Source organism: Trachemys scripta, chromosome 9 (assembly GCF_013100865.1).
Source record: "Trachemys scripta elegans isolate TJP31775 chromosome 9, CAS_Tse_1.0, whole genome shotgun sequence".
In the NCBI taxonomy this organism is placed as follows: domain Eukaryota; kingdom Metazoa; phylum Chordata; order Testudines; family Emydidae; genus Trachemys; species Trachemys scripta.
Window position 1 is genome coordinate 15330386 of NC_048306.1, and position 24806 is coordinate 15355191.

The 24806-nt window shown below is 39.5% G+C and overlaps 1 protein-coding gene across 1 annotated transcript in view; it reads right to left on the minus strand.

The window, feature by feature from the left end:
* Positions 1 to 24806, minus strand: part of TENM1 (teneurin transmembrane protein 1) — a 778425-nt gene that overhangs the window by 355587 nt on the left and 398032 nt on the right. The window contains exon 3 of the mRNA XM_034781757.1: positions 18249 to 18526. Coding sequence (XP_034637648.1) covers positions 18249 to 18465 — 217 coding nt within the window. The 5' untranslated portion in view covers positions 18466 to 18526. The remainder of the gene's footprint in view (positions 1 to 18248; positions 18527 to 24806) is intronic.

The following is a 24806-nucleotide window of genomic DNA, read 5'->3' on the forward strand; positions in this document are numbered from 1 at the left end:
TACTCTTCTGGTTTGTCGTTTTTTCCCCATTGCCAGTAATTTGAGGTGATATGCAGTGAAAGGATAGTTTGAGTAACAGTAAAGGAAGGAAAGAATTGATAGGAAAGATAAGTGAGAAGAAGGGAGAGATTGAAGGGGGAACAGACATTGAAAGAAGAAAACGCAGAAAAAAAGATGGAGAAAATGCATTGTCCTTTGCTATCTTCCCTCCACTTTGCCCCAAGTCAGATTAAGATTAATTCCACCGCTAGTGACAGTTTTATATGTCCAATGTCATACAACATGTCAAAAGGGCTAGAAATAGGAGCTTTTTAACACTGGAAAGGGGAGATTCCTAGCTTTCAAAGAGGATTCAGTGTCCTTGCTCTAATGAGCCCTGGTATTGCCTACAACAGTGGTTTTCAAACTTTTTTTCTGGTGACCCAGTTGAAGAAAACTGTTAATGCCAGCGACCCAACGGAGCTGGGGATGAGGGGTTTGGGGTGTGGGAGAAGTTCATGGCTGGGGCAGAGGTTTGGGATGTGGGGATGAGGGCTGTGGGGTGGGGCCAGGAATAAGGGGTTCAGGGCGTGGAAGGGGGCTCTGGGCTGAGGTGCAGGAGGGATCAGGGCTCTGGGCTAGGGGTGCAGGCTCTGGGGTGGGGTTGGGGATGAAGGGTTTGGGGGGCTCTGGGCTGGGGCAGAGGGTTGGGGTGTGGGAGGTGTCAGGACTCTGGGCTGGGGTTGTGAGCTCTGGGGTGGGGCTAGAGATGAGGAAGGGGTGCAGGAAGGGGCTCTGGGTTTGGGGTGGGGCTCAAGGCTGGGGCAGGGGCACGGTCTCACCTCGGGCGACTCCCAGTCAGCAATGCAGCCAGGGTGCTAAGGCAGGCTTCCTGCTTGTCCTTGCACCTCGGACCGTGCTGCACCCCGGAAGCGGCCAGCAGCAGGTCCAGCTCCTAGGGGGAGGTGTGCAAATGGCTCTGCGCAGCTCTCGCCTGCAGGCACTGCCCCTCCCCCCCAGCTCCCATTGGCCAGGAACCGGCCAATGGGAGTATGGAGCTGGTTCTTGGTGCAGGGGCGGCACATGGAGCCCTGTGGGCCCCCTGCCTTGGGGCCAGACCTGCTGCTGGCTGCTTCTGGGATGCAGCGTGGTGTCAGAACAGGTAGGGACTAGCCTGCCTTAGTTGGGCAGCACCACTGACAGGACTTTTAATGGCCCGGTCAGCAGTGCTGACCAGAGCTGCCACGACCCAGTGCCTTCCATTCCGTGACCCAGTTCTGGCTCGTGACCCACTGTTTGAAAACCACTGGCCTAAAATACTGGAACTTAAAATCAAAGTGACAATCATCCATGGAAAAAGCTATTTTTAGGTAATATTTCTCTCCCTTCAACTCATGGTAAACACAGGACCCCAGCTTTATAGACCAATCAAGACAAAGGTGGTTCCAATAATATTTTATAAACTACACTGCCTAGATTTTACAATTAATCCCTGATGCTAGCAGAACTATATTGTATAAAAATAATACATGATTCTATGCTTTCCTATGAAAAACTATTTCAATAATTATGAGTCTCTTTCTTTCATTAATACTGATGACAGTTAAGAGTATGTACAAGAATAAAATATATCCCAGAGCATGACAAGGAGGTCTATAACAAAATGCCATTGATTTCAATGGGAGAAGGGCTGGGTCCTTTACATACAAAGTGTCAGAGTTGTTTCTCTGAATGGCAGAGAAAAGAAAGAGGCCTAACTAGTCAATTTTGTTAACTACATGTATGTCTTTGAAGGGGGGAAAAAAAGTTGTACATTTCCAGCATTTAATTCCTTCTAAATGTTTAAAGTACATGTCAAGTCTATTTTGATCATCATATAAGCTCTAAAGAATCACTTGTACATATTATAGGCTACCAAGACATGTGCAAAAGGAGGCCACTTCTTTTGTATAACACAGATAATTATGTTTCCACTTATTATGAATTGTTTACTTTTATTATTTACCCATATCTTGAATATTACAGAAACAAGTTATGTAAGTCTGTTTGTCAAATGCCAAAAGTAAATTTCTACAGTTAATCCATAAAAAGAGAATTAAGTTTCCCTACTTTAGAATCAGGAAAAACCTGCTGCTGATTAATTGAATGCATTAAGAAATTAACACACCAGTAAATGATTGATCATTACAATTATCTGAGTTTGCATTCCTAGGAATCCTAAGAAATGACTGAGAAATCCAATTCTTTGGTATTTTAGTTAAATTATGCTATTCTGAAAAGTATACATGGTTAAGATCTTTCAAATTATTAAATTATATAGTAAGAGTTTCACACACTGTTTACAGATTTTTATTGCCTACACCTCTGATCAAAAGAGCAGTTCATAAGGAAGTCAGAAACCCTCCTATAGATAAGAGTACTGCACAACTGTTATGAAACCCGATTAAATCATCAGACCAAAGTAGAACATTTAAATGCATTGAGGGCCTTATTCGCCTTCCATTTACACCAGTTTTAGACCAATGAAGCTCCATTAGCTTCAGTGCAATTTCTCTTGTTTTACGAGAGAGAGAAAGAAGAAGAGATGGAAATAGCCTCTCAATACATAAGACCTATTAAAATGTAATTAGCATCTAAAATGACTCAAAATAAAGCGGGTCAGCATTACTGTGACAACCTCAGCCCCAGTCAACATGGCAGGATTCACCTCAGCTCAGATGCGATGAACCTCTTTAATATATAAAATATTGTAGAATAGTTCATATTTATTGTGGATGCCATAGTAAGAATCTCATTTTCTGTCAAAAAAATGTAAGGGCTGCACCTTTTTTTATCCCATCGTGACCTATCAACAGCAGTTGTCCTTCATGACAAAGATGACACAGCTGAGTTTTTATGTCTTGTGAGTACGGCTGAAGCTAAAAAGACTGATGCACGACTGGCAGCCCTTTCACATGAAGTGCATCGGTAACCTGCTGCCAAGGAAGGGATTACTAGGTTTGACAGAGGCAGGTGACAAAAGCCCATGGGTAAATCCAAAATATGGAAAACCTGTGAAAAGGGTCAGAACCGGATAAGGGGAGTACGGGCCATTATAGCTGGGATAAGAGAGAACGGGGGGGGGGGGGAAAGGGAATCGAGAAATATGGAAATAAGCAGGAAGAACTTGAAATGTTCGTTAATAAATACAACTATGACATAGCTGGAATCACAGAGACTTGGTGGGATAATATGCATGACTGGAATACTGATATCGTCACCAGGGACTGATGAAATACATCCTAGAATAATCAAGGAGCTGACTGAGGAGATATCTGAGCCATTAACAATAATTTTTGAAAAGTCATGGAAGATGGGAGAGATCCCAGAGGCCTGGAAAAGGGCAAATATAGTGTCCATCTATAAATAGGGAAATAAAGACAACCCCGGGAACTACAGACCAGTCAGCTTAACTTCAGTACCGGTTAAGATAATGGAACAAATAATTAATCCATCAATTTGCAAAGACCTAGAAGACAATAAGGTGATAAGTAACACTCAGCATGGATTTGTCAAGAACAAATTGTGTCAAACCAACCGAATAGCTTTCTTTGACGGGGTAACAAGCCTTGTGGAGGGGGGAAAGCAGTAGATGTGGTATATTTTGACTTTAGTAAGGCTTTTGATACTGTCTCGCCTGACTGTCTCATAAACAAACTAGGGAAATACAATCTAGATGGAGCTACTATAAGTTGGGTGAATAACTGGTTGGAAAACCATTCCCAGAGAATCGTTATTAGTGGTTCACAGTCAAGCTGGAAGGGCATATTGAGTGGGATCCCACAGAGATCAGTTCTAGGTCTGGTTCTGGTCCATATCTTCATTAATGATTTAGATAATGGCATAGAGAGTATATTTAGACAGTTTGCGGACAATATCAAGCTGGGAGGGGTTGCAAGTGCTTCGGAGGATAGGATTAAAATTTAAAATGCTCTGGACAAAATTCAGTAAGGACAAATGCAACGTTCTTTACTTAGGAAGGAACAATCAGTTCCACACTACAAAATGGGAAATGACTGCATAGGAAGGAGTACTTCAGAACGGGTTCTAGGGACATAGTGGATCACAAGCTAAATTTGAGTCAACAGTATAACACTGTGGCAAAAAAAAGAGCAAACATCATTCTGGGATGTATTAGCAGGAATGCTATAAGCAAGACATGAGAAGTAATTCTTCTGCTCTACTCCATGCTGATTAGGCCTCAAGTGGAATATTCTGCTGCTCAGAACTGGACATATTTCAGGAAAGATGGACAAATTGGAGAACATCCAAACAAGAGTAACAAAAATAATTACAGGTCTAGAAAACATGACCTACGAGTAGGGTTGCCAGGTGTCCTTTTCTATCAGAACACCCGTTTAAAAAGGGACCCTGGTGGCTCTGGTCAGCACTGCTGACTGGACCATTAAAAGTCCTGTTGGTGTTGCAGCGGGGCTGGCAGGCTCCCTGACCAGCTCTGCGCGGCTCCCAGGAAGCAGCCAGCATGTCCCTCCGTCTCCTAGGTGGAAGGGTGGCCAGGGGAACTCTGCGTGGTGTCCCCACCCACAGGCACCGGCCCCACAGCTTCCATTGGCTGGGAACCACAGCCAACAGGTGCTGCAGGGGTCGGAGGGACATGACGCCGCTTCCCAGGAGCCACCTGAGGTCAGCACTGCCTGGAGCCTGCACCCCAAACCCCCTCCCACGCCTCAACCCCCAGCCCTGATCCCCCCCTCGCACCTAAACTCCCTCCCAGGGCCCACACCCCAACCATCTGCCCCGACCCAGAACCCCCTCCTGCAAACCAAATCCCTCATCCCTGGCCCCACCCCAGACCCTGCACTCCCAGCCAGAGCCCTCACCCCTCCTGCACCCCAACCCTCTGCCCCAGCCAGGTGCAAATGGGAGAGAGGGAGGGATGGAGTGAGCAATGGGCGGGGCCTCAGAGAAGGGGTAGGGGAGGGGGCAGGACAGTGTTCGGTTTTCTGCAGTTAGGAAGTTGGTAACCCTATCTATGAGGGAAGATTGAAAAAACTGGATTTGTTTTGTCTGGAGAAGAGAACACCAAGGGGGCACATGATAACAGTTTTCAAGTACATGAAAGATTGTTACAAGGAGGAGGAAGAAAAATTGTTCTCCTTAACCTCTGAGAATAGGCCAAGAAGCAATAGGCTTAAATTGCAGCAAGGGTGGTTTAGGTTGGACATTAGGAAAACCTTCCTGTCAGGGTGGTTATGCACTGGATTAAATTGCCCAGGGAGGTTTTGGAATCTTCATCATTGGAGAATTTTAAGAGCAGGTTAGACAAACACCTGTCGGGGATGGTCTAGATCAGTGGTTGTCAAACGTTGGCCACCACTTGTTCAGGGAAAGCTCCTGGCGGTCTGGGCCGGTTTATTTACATGCCACGTCTGCAGGTTCGGCCGATCGCAGCTCCCACTGGCCGCGGTTCACCGTTCCAGGCCAATGGGGGGGATGAGGGAAGGGCAGCCAGCACGTCCCTCGGCCCGTGCCGCTTTCCGCATGAGCGCAGGGGACTGGACTAGATGACCTCTCGAGATCCTTTCCAGTCCTACAATCCTATGAGTACAATCTGTGCTTGCTGAGTCAGCTGCTGTTTACTACTCAGCCTCTGTGCCTCAAGATCAATACAGCAGTCAATCTCAAACTAAGTAATCTCATCATTGACTACTGCTTGCCAGAGTGATCTATTTGTTGCTGACAACTCCCAGCTGTCAACGTCAATGTTGCACGGTTTCACGTTATGCTTTAGTGTGTCCTTCACGAATTTCTTGTGGCCACCTTGTATGGTGTTGCCTGCTTTCAGTTCGCCATACAGCAACTGCTTTGACATTCTGGTGTTACCCAATCTCAACATATGGCCAGTCCACCCTAACTGTGATGCAATAAGCATGGCGTTAATCCCTATAATAGTGGTTCTCAAACTTTTGTACTGGTGACCCCTTTCACATAGCAAGCCTCTGAGTGTGATCCCCCCCATATAAAGTAAAAACACTTTTTTATATATTTAACACCAATTTAAATGCTGGAGGCAAAGCAGGGCTTCGGGTGGAGGCTGACAGCTTGCAACCCCCCATGTAATAACCTCATGACCCTTTGAAGGGTCCCGACCCCCACTTTGAGAACCCTGACTTATGGAGTGACGGATACAGTCAATTACTGGTAACTTTTTATCCTGCCATTAGATACAGAATATGGCATGCAGATGTCATAAATGGAACTTATGTAGAAGCTTAATGTGATGCTTATAGCAGGTACAGCTCTCTCACCCATACAACACGTTGGACAGCACAACTGCTTTATAGACTTTTAACTTGGTTTGAAGCTTAATACCATGTTGTTGCCAGACTCCGCCTGATATTATATCAAATGATTAACTCACTTTGTTGATACCACTTGTGAGCTCCTTGTCTATAGAAACATCATTTGACAAATTACTACCAAGTTAAGTCTGTAGCAGCATTCAGCTGTGTGTTTCTGATGGTGACTTTTGCTTTGTGTAGGGTTTCCCTGGCACAGGTTGATATATGACTGCTATCTTTTTCAGATTGTCAGGCTACACATTTCTGCAGACTCTCTGAATCCGTCTTTAATCAATTGTATATCTTCTAGATCATGTGCCTCTAGAGCACCGTCATTGGCCAACAGCAATTCATGAAATTGCCTCAAAGACTATTGTGGAAGATGGCAGCCTGTTCACATAAAATAATTTTTTAGAGGATCGGAAAGGTATCCTGATACCAGCATTCAGGTCTCTTGTAGCATCATTAAGCAATGCTGCATAGAAGAGAGTAAACAAGAGTGGATCAATTACGCAGCCCTGCTTAATACCATTAGTAATAGGAAATTGGTCAGACAGAACACCATGTACGCAGACTCATTCATGCATTCTATCATGACATAGCCTCAGAATGTTGGTGAATTTTTCTGGACAACCAAACGGATACAATAAATTGCCAACACCCAGGTCTACTGAGCATGTCATATGCTTTAGCTAGGTCAATAAACACAGTATGTAAAGGTTCTGTTGCTATTTTCTGCATTTCTCCTGCATCTGATGGGCTACAAATTTGATGTCTGCCATTCCTTGTGTTGGCCTAAAACCACATTATGACTCCAGTAGCATGAGATTAACAATGTTGCACACCAAACAAACAATCAAAGAGTACTCTAGTCAGAACCCTTCTGGTGATGGAGAGTAATGAAATACCACAATTACCACAGCCATAGTGACAATGGTGGTGTCTTTGAAGTCTTGTGATGTGTCTTCAGTTCTCCATATACTGAAAAATAGTTCATGCAGTTCCTTAGCAGGATTTCACCTCCAAACTTGAACATTTCTGCAGGAATACCATCAGATCCAGAAACCCTGCAGTCCTTCCCAGCACTGATTCTCAGAGCTCACTTCGTCAAGGAGCAGGACTGCACCAATGCTGTAATTACGTGTTGGCTGATCCACTACTCTTATTAGTGCCTTGTCTGTGATGTTGGACAGTGTGTTCTAGAGGTAACTGAAACGCTCCAAAGGATTTCTCCTTTGTCAGTGATAAGTGTTAGGCTGTCCACACTCTTCAAAAGGCACTGTACTAGTATGTACAAGACGATAAAGGTCTTTCAAAGCAGCACAGAAGTCTTTGGTCACGTGATGGTCAGCATACCCCTGGATTTCAACTGCCTTGGCATTCCACCATTGATCCTGCAGGTGTCTAAGCTTAGATTAGATGTCATGACACAGACACCTGTGTGTTATATCTGTGCCTACAGGGACATGGGGTACATCATCAAATTCTTGTATCTCCTGTTTTAAGGGCTGCATCCCTTTTTTATTTCATCATGACCTTTCAACAGCAGTACGTGCTTTTGAAAGAATAAGGTTTGATTACGTTTATTCCCTACAGCAAGACACTTCCACTGCAGATCGTTCAAAATGCAGCAACATGTTTGTTTGCTAGCTTGAGCGATTGTGATCACATTATAACTAACTCGTGGTGATTAGATATACATCCTACGAGGTACTGGAATGACCTTAGATCAGCCCTTCTTGGGTTTTTGAGGCTGTTTATTTTATTCTATTGTTGTGCAGCAACCTAAGAACATCAGCAACTTTAATGCTTGAAAAATGAATTATAAGACCTTATTTATTATGAAATGTGCATGCCTGTATTTATTTTGCTTATTCAATAGCCACTGTTAGGGTTTCTCTTTGATATTCCCCTTGTATTAAGTGCAGATGTGCTTTAAAGGACATTAGCAACAAGTAATTGTTTTGTATGATTTGACTGTATTTTACTATTACATGAAACATAAATCAGCATGTAAATTATATTTTATAAGAGTACCCCATCTTCATGGAATCAAGGAACTTGGCCCTGATGCTAGGGGTTGTCCTTTTCTTTCTATGAAAAGAAAATCCTGAGGGTAACCAGAGACCAGTTCTGCACTAAGTCAGTTGCTGTAGGTTACACTGCTGGTAATGTCCCCCAGAGGCCCTTTATATAGTCTTTGGAGCACAAGGTGTTCTGCTCACATTTCCTCCCATCCCCAGCTCACCCTCTAAGCTATGGAAGCTGTGAAGGTGTGGCTGATTTCATGCTGCCTAGGAATTGTCTCACACTGAGATTTCATAGCTGGCTGTTTAAGTCAGCTTTTTGGCCTCACGGGAATTATTGGAACAGTATGAAGAAACTGGAGCAGGCCATAGGATCAGGTCCTGTTTATAAAAAGAAAAAATTCCACCAAAGCCATTTATCAAGGTCCACATTATACCATTCAGCCAATAGCACATGTGGCAGCAGGTGTGGAGTTCTCAGTCTGCCCCAATGAGAGGGAAAGAATGTGCTATAGGACGCACAATCATTGCTCCCCAGCACATGGGGGAGTACAAATGCTGCATTATCCCTGTTTGCTAACTCTGTAGTCTGATAAGCAAGTGCTGGGGTTAGGGGAGGGAGGAATCAGCAGCATGACCCTGCCTTCTCTTCACTCTCAAGGGTGCAAGTAGACAGCAATTTTTTTTACTCCCTTGAGCTAAAGAACTGGGATTGTCCCTAGTTCATGCATATATGTTGTCACTACTCTTTGCAATGAGTAGGGACAACATTATCTTATGTATCTTCTTTCACATAAAAAAGGGATTCTTCTCCACAGCTTCCCATGATCCACTAGCTACATTGTTCATATTACCATTTTAATTACTGCCTACGTTGTGTACTGGTGATTTTCACAAAACTATTTATATTTTCACCTACTTTTCTTCAGTCTCAAACTTTAAGTGAACTTTGATTTCATCTCCTGACAGATCTTAGGGTACGTCTATACTTACCCACTGGTTTGGCGGCCAGCAATCGATCCCGGAAGTGCTCGCCGTCGACGCCGGTAATCCTGCTCTGCAAGAGGAGCAGGCAGAGTCGACGGGGGAGCCTGCCTGCCGCGTGAGGACCTGCAGTAAGTACCTTTAAGTTCGAACTAAGATACTTCGACTTCAACTACGTTATTCATGTAGCTGAAGTTGCGTATCTTAGTTTGAACTGGGGGCTTAGTGTGGACCAGGCCTTATGGAACCTGCCCTGTCTCTAAAGGATATAGGTATGAAAATTGTAAATAGAGTGGGAAATAGTTAATAGCATGTTCTTAAAGATAAAGTTTAACTCAGACATCTGACTAGCTAGCTACTGTACACAAGTCATTTGGATACTGTAATGTAAAGGATGAAGCATATTGAGAATGTAGCCATACTCTAAAGCAAGTGGCTCAGGTTTGCAGCTCACAACAATATATATCAATGTGATTTGACTCACTAATCTTACAACTGAGCAAATTCCTAATAGTATTAATTGATTATAGCAGCCCTCTTTGCTATTCACCCCATCACATCATTGAATTCCAGAAAAAAGTCAATACTAAGATGTTGAACAGTTGGCATAAATCCTTCAATCTTGCTCCTTCCATCCCTTTCTTTTGGTTTACTAAGGTGCTTCCACTGACTTGCAAAGCATTTTTAATAAGTCACACAGACAATGGGAAATGGATTTGCTGAGCACTTGCAATTGAAACCAAAGTTTATGGGAGCTACAAAGAATGGAGCATCTCTGAAAATCAGACCCTGGGATTTTAATTAATGTGTGCGATTTACTTCAAATAAATCTCTACTTTTAAGTTCTGAAGTATTTGACTCTTAATATCAATTTAATCTGTAATTGACCTATGATACACCCACCATGGTGTAGAACTATATTTAATTCAAATAATGTCTTTTTCTGGCAGAGCGGTTCCTGATATTTCTGCATTTGGGGGGTACAAAATATATGATCAAGAAACATGGACTCAGAGAGAAGGGCTATCTGGCTCCAGTGTCTGGTGAAACAAAAAGAAAAGCAAATTTGATTTTATTCCCAATTCCAGAAAATAAGACAGCTCTCTTCTTTTGTCAAAATAACTGACAGAAAAGGCAAGTAGCAAGAATATATGTATAAGAAGTTAGCCTCAGGGACAATTGCATAGTTGTTTACTTCATTCTATGTCCTACATTCTATATGCCAGTCATTTCTTCAATATTCTTCCTTGTCATTAGTTCAGACTTCTGCATCCATTTCTGATAGATCTTCCCAGAGCACTTAGAAGTGTCAGAGAGGCTGCGCCTCTCCTGGTTTAGTAATGGCATGTTATAGATTTTCTGAGATCATTGGCATACTCAGAAAAACAGAATTCTAAACCAAGATGCGCAACTTACTAGGGTGGCTGGAAAACCATCAGATCCTAAGATTGTTGGAGAGACTTTTGAAGTTGGTTGAGAGTTGCTGGAAGAACTGACGTACACTGAAATTGGTGACTGACGAGGCTACTCTGTCACTGTTTTTGACTGGCATGCTTTTTGACATTTTTATTCTGCTAAAAATTAGTGCATCTCAAAAGAGAATGGAAATTAGGATTTTATTTTACATCAGCACACTGCAAACTGGGTTTATGTTATTCTGTATTTATTTGGAAGGCAGAACATATGTTTTATTCCTTCTGTTGATTTATTAGCATGGGATGGAAAATGCACTGTGATTGGTGATACTTTGTTTAATGACTTAAATGTGCTCATATGTCTTGTAGATTTTCCTGGGTTTATTCCCTCCCTTGTATACTCCCTTGATTAAAAAAAATACTTATAAGGAGAGTATAGTATTTCTGATAAGTAACTGGCAATTTTGGTGAGTTTACAGGTATCACTAAAAGTTAAAAGCAGCATTATAAAATTGCTGATAGATATTTTGGGAAAGCTTGTGGGATGCTGTGATCCTAGAAAGTAAGAACCAATTTCAGGCTCGGGGGAAAAGAAAGGTTTATTTTCTTATTTTCAGTCTGGTGAAGAAAAGCATTTCTAAAACATTTTTTAAAATCAAGACACACACACACACACACACACACACACACACACACAAATCCTACAATTTTCCCTACCACAACTTTTACACATAGAAGGAATGAAAACTGCACAATTATTAGCCAAATCTGGTCATGCCACTACTATCTTAAGTCGACACTAACTTCCTTCTGTTGGTGGTACACGTCCTCACCAGGAGTGCTTCCACCAACTGAAGAGGGGCAGCGTGGGGGGCTGAGAGCCAGAACACTCAGCTCTGGGAGAGGGGGGCTTCTTTCTTCCCTGTTCCCCACCAAGAGTGGAGGCAGGCAGCCGCCTGGGGCTTCCCGCCTCCCCATCCCCAACGGGAGCTGGGGGGAAGCTGTCCGGGAGGTTATCGCCTCCAGCGGGAAGATCCACGCCCGGAGTCTGGTCGGCTGCTGTGCTGCCAGTGGGAAGCGGGGAGCCTGGACGGCAGCCCAAGCCAAGACCCTGGGTGGCAGCCCAGCTTGGAGACAAGACCTGGCAGCAGCCTGTCTGGGGCGCTGGTAGTCAGATTTCTTGTCCATTTCATGGCTCCAGTGGACAAGAATGACAGCCAATAGCAGATGTACGTAACACAACGTCTATACAGACACTGTCACCCTCGGGGAGATGGAGTTATTATGTTGGTGTAGTAGGGCAATTAGGGCTTGTATCTTCTATGTGCTAAATCGATTTAGCAAGTCTGGTGAAGACGCAATAGGTCGATGGGAGAACGCTCTCCTGTCGACTTCAGTACTCCATCTCAAAAAGAGGTCGATGTCGATGGGAGAGCGTATCCCGTCAGCCTAGTGCAGTGTAGACACCGCTGTAAGTCAATCTAAGCTACTTCAACTTAAGTTATGTAACTTATGTAACTTAATAAGCGTAACTTAGATCAACTTATTTTGTTAGTGTAGACAAGGCTGTAATGTAGACACTGACATAGTTAGGTCGACATAAGCTGCCTTATGTTGACCTAACTTTGTAGTGTAGACAAAGCCTAACTGGTATCATCTGTCTTCTTCAGAGTCTGCAGATACTCCCCTCTACATGAAAACAATGATCCAGAAATTTTCAGATAAAGGAGGGAGCTACTCATCACATTGAACTTCTGTTGGAGGCATTAAGTCCATCATACATTAGAGCAGTTGCACTCAACCTTTCCAGACTACTGTACCCCTTTCAGGAGTCTGATTTGTCTTGCATACCCCCAAGTTTCACCTCCCTTAAACTACTTGCTTACAAAATCAGACATAAAAATACAAAATTGTCACAGCACACTATTACTGAACAATTGCTCACTTTCTCATTTTTACCATATAAATTATAAAATAAATCAATCGGAATATAAATCTTGTACTTACATTTCAGTATATAGAGCAGTATAAACAAATAATTGTCTGTATGAAATTTTAGTTTGTACTGTCTTCACTAATGCTTTTTATGTAGCCTGATGTAAAACTAGGCAAATATCTAGATGAGTTGATGTACCCACCAGAAGACCTCTGCGTACCCCCAGGGGTACATGTACCCCTGGTTGAGAACCACTGCACTAGAGGGTAGGTAGGTGCAAGCAGGTAGCCAAAAGAAGTAAAGCTACTGTGCAGCAACACACTCCTTAAAAGAAATGATGTAGCAGGAAGTTTAGGCTTCAAAACTGATTTTTTTTTTTTTTTGGCCTTCTATGCAAGTTTCTGTGGGACAGGATGATATTAGGGCTGTAACCTTACATTTCAAGTAAGTGAGAATATATTCTAGTGTTACATATGTTATGTATTTAGAGGAAAAACTGATTAAAATTAGCCTCTTTACTTTTACAAGTCCTGCAGAAGCACAGTGAGAAAAAGCATTTGAAACAAACAGTGCGTACTATACATGGGCCAAATGCTATGCTCACCAGTAAAATACGGAGCAAATCTACTGACCTTAATGAACTCACTGTCGATTTATACCAGTATGAGAGCAGAATTTGGTCCATTGTGTGAGTCAAGCTAGTTCCAGTTTACAGTTGACAAAAAGGCACAGTGACATTTTCCTGATATGACAATTTCTTGACAAGACTTGTCAGCAAGTAAGTACAACTATTTCTGACTGGTGACATGAAATCCAAGTTCCATATGTTTAAATCTTCCTTCTTGGTATGTATGAATTTGAACTAAAAGCGTATCTGAAACTGCATTCTCCAGATCTAGGTTTCCTCTCTAAACTCTATTGCTTTGTAGAATTAGAACACTTCTAAATGCATACACAGTATGTCAGTCATAAAACTGCTATAGTGAGAATCTGACAAAGAATCAGAAACAGGCAAAATTTAGGGCTTAGAATAAAACTGGTCTGGAAACTAGAGGGCCAAATTCTAAAGTCCTTACTCTGGCAATTCTTACTGAGGGCAATGGGGATTTTGCTTGAATAAGAATTTATTACACACATTTAGCCCAGTTCAGTTGTTCAAGAGGGAATTTATACAAGTTTCTTCATTTTATTCGCCCTGCTAGTGATCTCATACTCAAGATTTCTTATTTGTAGGATAAAAAGTAATGTGACCCTCTGGTTAGGAATAGAAAATGCCAAATATTTTGTGAAGCATTCTAAAACCTTTGTTTTCTAGTATCGCTATCTATGCTAATTTTTTCACACAAATTTACCAGTAAATATATGCTGCTTTTTCTTCCTGCACCAGGGCATAATATCGGTTTGCCTGGCCCATAATGAAGCTCAATATACTTATCTTGCCAGGAAATATATATAAAAGTTTGGCTAACTAGAAATTTATCCCCATATGTTCATCCTGTTAAGAATCAATAACATTCATCATTCCAGTGACTCAATCCCAGATGCTTGTCCTGTCTGGAATTCATTCCTCTAAACTGGTATTTTCCATAATAGTATACATCAGTCTAAAAGGAATACAGCTTCTTTCTTTACATCTCCAAAAATTGTAGGACTAGAGTTTTCTCTTATTTACATTCATGTAAATAAAGAATAACTCATTGAAGAAAATGGTGTTTGCTGCCGTAAAAGTGTTACAAGTGAAACGAGAATAAGATTGATAGTCTATACATCCTTCAAGGAAAAAATTTTCCATGCCAGAATCATCAAGATGTATCCTACCAGGAATCATCAGTACATCTAGAGTGTCCAGCCAATTCTGCCCCATGTCTTTAAACTATCAACAATCTATTGGCCAGTCCTGCAAAGGGTTAATTTCCTATGTTTTCCAAAAACCATGAACTACATTAGACTGGGTCTGCCTGAAATGTATTTCATGTGTCTTTCTGGACAGGATAATACATTGTTGGTTTATAGACATTTAGATAAACAAAGCAATGTGAACATTCCAATTACTCTAAAATAATCTTTCTTGATAAAATGTACACATTGTGAAGTTATACGTGAATCTTCAGGAATGGAAAATACTTTTATTGGAAAGATTTTTTCATCTGTCCACAGTGTATCAAAACTGATACGTTTAGCCAATTCCTATATCCATACTTGCAAGTCTTTGTGTGATCTTATTTGCCAAATCTTGGACTGTCAGATAACTGAGTTTTCACTGAAAAACACTCGAGATCTACAATTTATCTTACATCTAAAACTCCGTAAGACACAGCATATGATGTTCAGCAACAGTCATATGGCCTCTTAAGTTACATAATTGTCTCCCGATGGACTATTCTGTATTCACTGTTGATTTTTTTGAGCATCCTCTAAGTAAACCTTGTAGAAAACAACTAATAAACCAATCCTCCTTAAAGAAGTGGGTTTTGAGAAGAGATTTTAAGGAAGGGACAGACAGAGTCATGAAAAGAGTTCCAGGCACAGGGAGCACCCTGAAAGTTTGTGATGTATTTTGTGTTCCAACATTGTGTTCATCAAGAAAAAACTGTGGAAACAAATTTAATAATTTCTATAAACACATGGCTTTACAACGGGTGTTTGTTACAAATATTAATACTAATAAAATTGTATAAAATAAGATATATTTGAAGCAAAACAAATACCACTGACAAAATGTGGGCATTGGGTTCATAGCACACAAACCACAGAGGTTTCATACAATTATTGGATTAGTGCCATATTTATGTATAGTATCTATTCTGTGAAAGAACACCTATTTCAATAAAGATCCCATGAATAGAACAAAGGACTTTCACTACCAATGAACTCTTGACACTAGTAGCCACAATGAAGTGGTCAAACTGCCAGTAATAAATTACTTGCCAAAAAATACTGGCAACCTGGCATAAAGGGTTTTGGTTTTAGATAGAGAGTCATGTTTTCATTATTCATCATATATTCTCAGTGACTTTGCTTTTCTTACATTCCCTCACCAGAACTCACAGGTTTGTTTGCTGTCTCACCTTGGATCATTATCACTTTATTCATGACTGTTGCAATGTGTCTGTTTCCTTATCTATTACTACACATTATGTTGGTGGAGTTCACAGTCCTTCTGAATTTACCTCCACTTTGACATCCACTAATCATCACTTTTTCAGGATTGCACTTTGCTTCAGTGTTATCTAATGGTTGGAGCAGGAGACAAAGGCAAGAGACAAGAGCTTTGCTTCTGACTGCCATTAACTCACTCTGTGACCATGAATATATTACTTAACAGTCTCCATGCCTCAGTTTCCTTATTTATAAAATAGAGATGATAATACTTATCCACCTTGGTAAAGTACATTGAGATCCTCAGAAAATAATGCTATATATCAGTGCAGAATATTATTATTCTTTTCCCAGGTTTCCACTAATACAAGCTGACAACATTCATAATCCTCTTTTGTCAGTGATAACAAAAAAAATTACATTTCACACATAAAGGATGCAAAATTAAAGATATGCCTAATACAGAATGTCAGCAAAATATTGGTAGGGTTTATGGGAATCCAAATTCCAAATACACCCTTATGACTTTGGAGTAGGTCAGACTCATAACTCAAAAAGGGCCTGTTTTTTTTCTGTTCTTGTTTGAATGCAAGCAAAGAAAGCAGAAATCCCTAACACCACTAGATCTCACAGCATTTCTACCATTAAAGATATGGCCTTTGGAAAGCTTGTTAGATTTCAATCAACAAACAGAAGTTTATCTAACCCAACTCTGGAGCCAGATGAGAACTCTGCCTCCTCAGCCTAACTTTTGTTTGTTTGAACAAATTCTTTGCCCAACCACTTACATATTTCAAATCTGTATGACAGCTGGCATGTCAAACATATGGGCTGAATTTATGGCAGATCAATACGATTTATGCCAGCACAAAGATATGGGGATGAATTCCTGGCACTGAAGACCCATATACAATGTAATTCTTGGCAGAACAAACCTATACAATTACTGACTAGGACAATTATGTTGCATTACATTTCTCACAAGAGAAAACTTTATTATATGATTTCCAGTAAGGCAAGAAAATTTTACCTCCATTCAGACAACTCAATATACTAGCATATATTGTCAAGTATACCAGAAGTATTAACAAGTATTACATAGGAACCAATATGCACTGAATAATAATATATTGACAGACTCCATTTCAGGAAAACATCTCTATTCAGGATGTCAATTAAGCAAGTGCTAACAGGCCAACCTGAATAGTGATATTGTAAAGCATGTGCTTGGGGTCATATGGTAATTTGCAGCAGGACAAGACTATGAATTTCAAGGAGAAAAAGTTAGCTGCTTATAAGGCAAACAGGACAGACTCCTATGATATCTAGTAAGAAATGAACTGAACATTAATCTAGGCAAGAAAAACATGGAGTACACATTTTTAATAAGCCATAATGCCTCCATGAGTCTTCAAGAAATACATCAGTTTTTGCAAATAATAAATCTGATTCCTAACAGGCCAATCTGAACATGTGTGAGCAGGACAAACTGCTGTATGGTGACTTGCTGCAGAAATGCATACAAGCTTTACCGTTTCTAGCAAGGAAATCACAAGGAGTTAATCCTTCAAGATTATTGGTGGAATTTTCTTATAAGATACAGTTCTCTAAAGAATAAACCAATGCAACATAGGGAGGATAAACTCAAAGCATAACAAATGGAATAATTTCTTAGTTAAGCAAACCCACTTAATTCTTGCAGGACAAGGTAATTCTTGGCAGGTCAAATATACATGGCTAAAATCTTGGCCAGAATAATTTGAATAGGTACTGTATTCAAATATATAATAAATGATAGCCTTGTATTTCCCCCAACACTGCTGCTTTGTAGCTGTATGCACCATTTGGGTATATGTGCTGAAAAGGTTTCTAGGATAGGAACAAGTTCTCCCCTGAATTACATCTATGCTTAAAAAAATAAAAAAAGAAAGAAAGACAACAGTAAATTGTTTGCTTTTGTCCTTGCAACAAATTATTTCTCCTTCCGTTTGTAAATGACTTGGCTACTTGTAGGATTACACAAATTTTGTTTAAGAGGATTGTTGCATTTGAATTTACCAATAAGCTTTACAAGCACAAGGACAGATAACCTACAACCTCAAAGCTAATTTGGTACCTGGAGCAAATCCATACATATATGTAAGAATTTTAAACTATTACCCAGTTAGTTTTAGTAAGAAGAGTAGCCACCACCTAACTACAGCATTTACCAACAGTTGCCATGTTGTGGTCTGAGACACAGCATAGTAATTCTGTATTTCTGGAAGGTGATAGCTGAAAAATAGTTAGGAAAATAACTGCAGTAACTCAGATACTGTAGTGTGGTAACAGGTGCCAAATGGTGACTTTTAAATGGCAATCACTGTCTGCCTTTGAAAGTAATATAATTATATGTTTACATGCTGATATACAAATGCCCTTGTAAGATACTTTTCATAATTAGTGAAAATGAAAATCAATTATGTACCTTGAGTGGATTTGTCATCAGCTTTTCTTTTTCTGCTATGGCTGTTATAGTTCAGTCTTAGTTCTTGGCTATATTCATTTAGAGTTTCTCTGGAGTCATAGGATTGTCTTGGTTTTCTCCCATCTTCACTTTCATCTGAAGAACTTGTATAAGCTAGATCCATTTCATGCTTAACTTTTGACAGTGGCTGGTAGGGTTTGCAGTCCATCTGCTCCATTTCTGATTAATATGCTCAGAGTCATGAAAATAAGGAATAGGAACTCCCTAAAGAAATGGTCCTGAAAAAGACAAAATTCCATCTCAGATATTACACATAAATATTAGCTATTCAGGGCCAGATGTTACTCTCAGACCAAAAGAAAATCAATGAAATTTATCTAGATTTACATAAATGTGATTGAGATAAGAATCTGGCCCACAGATTTTCAAGAAACACAATCAAAATAGCTTTAAAAAAACCTAAACCAAATGATATATAGTAAGTCAGAGTGCTAATGTTGTCTTGTACTTCATGCACAGAGTACATTATAATACCATTTGGGAAGAAAATCTGAATTTCCAGTATGTTATTTGAAATTATTGAATATAATAATTGAATATATTTCTCTAAAAATCTGTGTGTCCCTCACATATTACATTTTTAATTTTTTTTTTTAACATTAAGGTCAAGAAATCAAAAAGAGTTCTACTCCTCTGGCAGTATTTGGTTGTATAAAATTAAAATGCCCAGTCAACTAGTAAGACATTTGACACACTATAAAACAATCAGGCATGTTTAAAATTAAATTATTATTATAATTATTATGACAGTCTCAGAATACTGTATCATAATTCAGAAAAATGAAATTCCTTTTAAATAATGCAAATTTTCAAAAAAAAAAATCTCTAGTTCAAAGCAACGCGAGTCCATACAGAAAGTACTGCAATGAAACCTTTAGAGAGGTAGGCAACATTCACTGTTTGCTCAAGCATTTCCAATACCATTAATGGCAATGAAGTTTCACCTGCCTAACTGGTGAATTTGGCCTATAGTCTCGTTTTCATGAATGTTTTTACCTATTAATGTTAATAGAAATTATATGGTGAAATAATGGGAATTGTGGAACACCCTTTACCACTGCGTTCATACCGCAGCAACAATTAGTTCCAAGATCAGACCAAAGACTAATAATTTGTTCATTTAGAGGCAGTCGTGCAACAAAAAAGGATTTGCCAATGTGAGACTAGTTAATACACAATGTTCATTTAGAAAAAACGCAGTGCAATGAGCAAAAGCACGTTAGACTAATAGACAAAAAATAAAACTCTAAAACCAAGATGTTATGGGAGAAGTACTTCTGTTGGAAGTACTTCTTGTTAATTTTATCTCATTGGCTGAACAAAGCAACTCTAACACTCAACTTGATGGGATTTCCCTGGGTGTCTGTAACCCAACAATGTAATGCTTCAATCAATCAACTCCAAAATTTCAGGGAATTTTCTAGCCGTCAATGGCCAGAAACCTATCAATTCCAATGAAAATCAGAAATAAAATGAAATAAAATGGGGAACACATGGAGCCCCGGCATCTGGCTACCAATATCAGCAGCTTCAACTGTCCTTTTAATTGTCTACAGATCAAATTGCCATACTCTCAATACAATAAAAAATGTTGATCCTGAAAGAGAAAGGAAAGAAAGAGAAAAAAATATATATGAGTGGTGGGGGAAAAGGGGACAGGGATGCACACAGAGCCCCTGGCATTGGGGAGTGAAGGAGAAGGCCAGGGTAAATAAGAGGCAACACAGACTGCTGGCATGCGTGAAAGTGGGCACATATAGAGTCCTAGTCAGAGGAGGGAGGGTATATGGGGCTTAGGAGAAGTGGTGCATGGAAAGACGAATGGGAGCACACACATGGGGAGAGAATGTGCGACAACAGTATGGGGTGGGGGGAGAGACAGCCTGTAACATGTCGTGGAGGTGTCAATATGGGGGACAGAGCCCTGGCATGCAGGGATGGGGAGAATAGGGGGACACACAGAGCACCCAGCATAAATGAGTGAGGGTTGCAGGATGTCCTTGAAATAGAAGGGAATGGGAGAGTGGCAAAGGGAGTTTATAAGCGGTGATGAGGGAATGCAAGGTACCCCAGTATGTGCAGTGTGCTCTGCCTACAGAAGCCATGAAGTACACTAGTATATATAAATCTTACATTTAGATCAATTAAGCTGTAAAACCAACCATGCACCTAATTTAATGTGGGGTGTTTTGTTTTGTTTTTTTGGCCATATAACTGTAAAAAAAAAAAAAACCCTTACATTTCTGTGCTCACCTATTGCACATAAGGCTGAATCACAAAGAGACTTACAAAAGCCAGTGCACCTTGAACCTTTTAAAAATGTACAAAGGTTCCTATGGAAAAAGAGCCTTGTGGCTGATCCATTTTGCAGGAGGTCTGCACAAGGTGAATTCTGGTTTCACAAATCTTTTGTGAGCAACTGAAAAACTTGGGATTATATACAATACTGTAAAATTCAAGGTTTTGAACACCTACTGCTCTGAGTCACTTCTGAAATGTGTTTCTCTCTCCTATTTTACAAATATATATAACAATGATGTATCTTACTTTTTTAAAATAAAAACTCTCCACTGATTATGAAAACTGAGTGCTGCAAGGATATGCATTTAACAGCTTTAACTGGTGCAATATTGGAAAATGTAAGGCTTCAATATTTAGTTTTAACTCTGCAAAAGATTTTGCTTCATATACAGTACTATTGTTTTTATATTCACTATTCTTTCATGATTTCTGCTTCACTATCCTGCATACACATGATTTTCCATCTGTGCAATGACATGGATTTTTTTCCCATTTAAATACAGAAAGGACATGTAAAGACAGGTTAAAACTCTATGAAGCATTCTCTAGAAGGTGGTAGCTATACTGCCCCCTTCTGTTCTTTAAATAGAGGGGAGGAAAAAATGTCAAAACTGGTTTGAGGGACAGCACAACTCCATTCCCTTCCTGGGACTCCAGTAGGCTTTTCTGCTATGGGTACACATGGACACTTCTTCATTCTTATGAAGATCTAGGAGTGGGAGGTGGGATCTCTTTTCACATAATATTCCCCTCTAAGTCCCATTGTCCTAGGCCTCAAACACCTGTGGATTTCATTCCATGCCGCACAGGATCAGGGGAGAATCCACAATAGCATCATGGTTCTTCAGGCAGAAGGCTAACCAACAGGAATGCAATGCAGAGACACCAGGTCTCAGGAAAAGTCCTGCATTGCCTACCCATTCCCAAAAGGAATGAGGACCAGGAAACTCAGTGTGTCTGATTCTTTGCTCCATTACACCATTTTTTTGCTGGAGTCGTTCCATTGACTCCAATAGAGTTACACTGGCATTAAAACTTCACATAGAAAACTGGACAAAGTCTTTTCTTAGAGGATTTCAGCTCCCTCTAAAAAACCCCAATACATGGGATAAGTTTGTGTTTCCTCAATTTTTGTTTAGGTGTTCTGAAAACCAAACTACCTAATCTTATTTGAAGGCAGGTGATAAATTGTTATTTGTAAGAACTGGCAAAAGATTTGATAACAATTTTCAGCATATAACATTTTTATGATACAAGAAAACATGGGGAAAAAAAAAAAAACAACCAAACAAGTCTTCAAACTATCTTAGTGTTAGAGATTGAGTCAAATACATTCAATGTTGATGTGTTAAGATCATTTGAATCTAAACCCTGTCACTTGTAGTCTGTATCTTATTTCCCGCCTTGCACTGGAAAAACAACAACAACAACAATACTGTGTTAAGTGTGATTTAAAACAATAATGTCTGGGTGTCTACATAGGTTTCTTCAAGTAACTGGCCTCCTGGTGGCTAAAGGAAATATCTAGCTGATCAATATCAAGTTGCCCTTGTCAGTGAAATGATAAAGGCTCATAAAAGCATACAGCTACCATAAATGACCTTTGCATGAGTGACTTAATGCTTTTCTTCCCACAGAGAAAGAAAGGTCAGAAAAGAACCAATCTGTGTGCTGTCACAGGAAGGTTTTTGTCTGTTTGTTTGTTTTTATTTTTATTTTATTTTTGTTTTTTTTTAATACTTTGTAAGCACTGAATGGCAGAGATAATTCTCAGCAATATTTTAAAAATAGAAACCATACATAATTTAAAGTCACATTCCTAGAACAGAAAACACACACAGCTAATCCCTTAAATTTATCAGTGAAATATTTAAGTCCTTAGAGTTTTCTTAGTACTTGAAAAAGGAACTATGGCAAGGGGACAGAGCCTTTTAAAAACTGCAACAGACTTGCATATTTAATGCGTATTTTATACATGATTTTATTTTAAATTTGTCATCAAAAACTACATTTTCATGTTGTACTTGCATCAAAACTCTACTACTTCTGAAACAAAATATTCGTAACATAACTCTGTGGTTTATGAGAAATTTAGTCTACCATGGAGTTGTTTGAGTGCATGCGCGCTGATCGATGTGTACTTCAGAATGGGGTTTATTTTATGCATTGTATTGTACATATTCCCTATTTTCAAATATATCAAGGAACCATAGTTCATGTTCATTTTAACAAAGCTTTGGATAGATGCTAGTCAGGCCACCATCATGGTTGATTCATTTCAGAGGAAAATGCCCTTACTGATTACTATCATTAACCCTAAGAGCTGAGATTATCACAGTGGTGCATCCAGTTCGTTACCCTTAATGTCCACCTCCTATACGTAGGCTTGGAAGAATTACATTTTTATAGGTAAATGCCTATTCCTCTATACACATACAAACTGATGAATAAATATTCCCACTGATAATCGAAATTCACAGGTAAGCAAAGTAAGAAAAATGCTACTTGAGAACTTAACATTTGGTTTAAGGATATTTATACATTTTAACACATGATGTTGAAAGTTGGTGTTTTAACAGTTAAAAAGCATGACATTTTTTGAATCTCAACATCTCCTGAGATTAACTAACTATTGTCTAACTCTCCCTATTGTCTGACCCACCAAAAAATTTCCCACAGCTGTGAAAATGTAAATGGGGGGGAGCTAAACCCATAATTTTGTGCAACTGTGAAAATTGAAATAAATAAAAATCCAAAAAGCTTGAAAATAAACATTGATATTACACAGCAAAATTATAAAAAAAATAAATAAAAACTGAATTCTGCTAAACCCACAGATACAGAACTTATAGTGGACAGGTATGCACAGACGGGATATTCTTGTAGCTGAACAGGGCACTTTATGGGTGAGTACTAACAAAGGCAAGGGAGAGTATTGCAACATTTTTGTATTAATTTGAGCATTGCTATTATGTTTGATAAAATTAAATAGAATTAAAATGTAAATACAGTTATCATGCCAACATAATAATCAAGCATTATTGTTTGCACAGATGTATATAACAAATTCATAAGCCAACCTGCTGCTTCTCTATTTCTCTCTCCCTGGTGGCAGGTGAGAGCGTATATTAACACACATAATCCTTCTTAATGGTGAGTCAAAGTTCAGTCAAATTTTCCTGGTATCTCCTGACAACTGACCAAAGGCTTTAATTGCTTTAAAGAATGCAGATGTATAGCCCTGTTGCATGTTTCCTTTTCTTATTATATGTTCAGCTCACTGTCTCCTGAAAAATAACTACTAAAGAGCAATTTCAGCATCCGGTTTGCTGTAATCAAAAAGGAAAAGTACCTTTAATCTAAGTTTTTTTTTCCTGAAATATAAAATGTGAAATGTAAAAAGAAAAAAGCTCAAAAAAAATGCTGTGAATTTAAACCTACGAAGAAGGTGATTCCAGGACAATAAGCTATGACTTTGGTACAGATTACCAAAACTATCTTAATGAAAACATTGGTTTATATATAATAAATACAAGGGTTACTGATATAGTCCTTACAGTCCTGTATTTTACAGCATGGTTATATGCTACAAGAATACAGTAAGCAACACTGTCCCACTTTCCAAGCATTTATGGAGGTTTTGAACTTTTGGAATAGGCTGCTATTTTGTTGAGAGAGAAAAAAGTGAACAGAGGCCCAGGTTATCAGATAATACAGTTAAAGAAATAATAATAATACAAATAACAGCAAGAGAATTTAAGAGATACCAGGCATAAGGGAAGGTATGTTTCCAGATGAGATTTGGAAACATATAATAGGTGAAATTAAGAGATATGGAAAGACTGCTCAAGTTGATAGGAACTGCATAGAAGAAGGTTCTTGCAGTGAGAGTGGTAAGAAGGCCAGTGCCCGAAAAACATAAAAACGAGGAGGTGATCAAGGTCTACGAGACCATCCACTGGAAATTTTAAAAACAAGGATGACATTTTGAATTGGATCCTGAAACAAATGCTGAATCAACAGTTCTTTCAAGATGATGTGATGTGGTTGCATTTCCTTGTGTATGAAAAAGTTACTTTGACTCTGCAGGAGTTGGAATCAGGAATACTGGGACTTCTAATAGTCAAAGCAAGAGAAATTAAGCCATGGATGAAGATTTCAGCAGAGATGGAGTCAAGCCACTGGTATACATGGGTA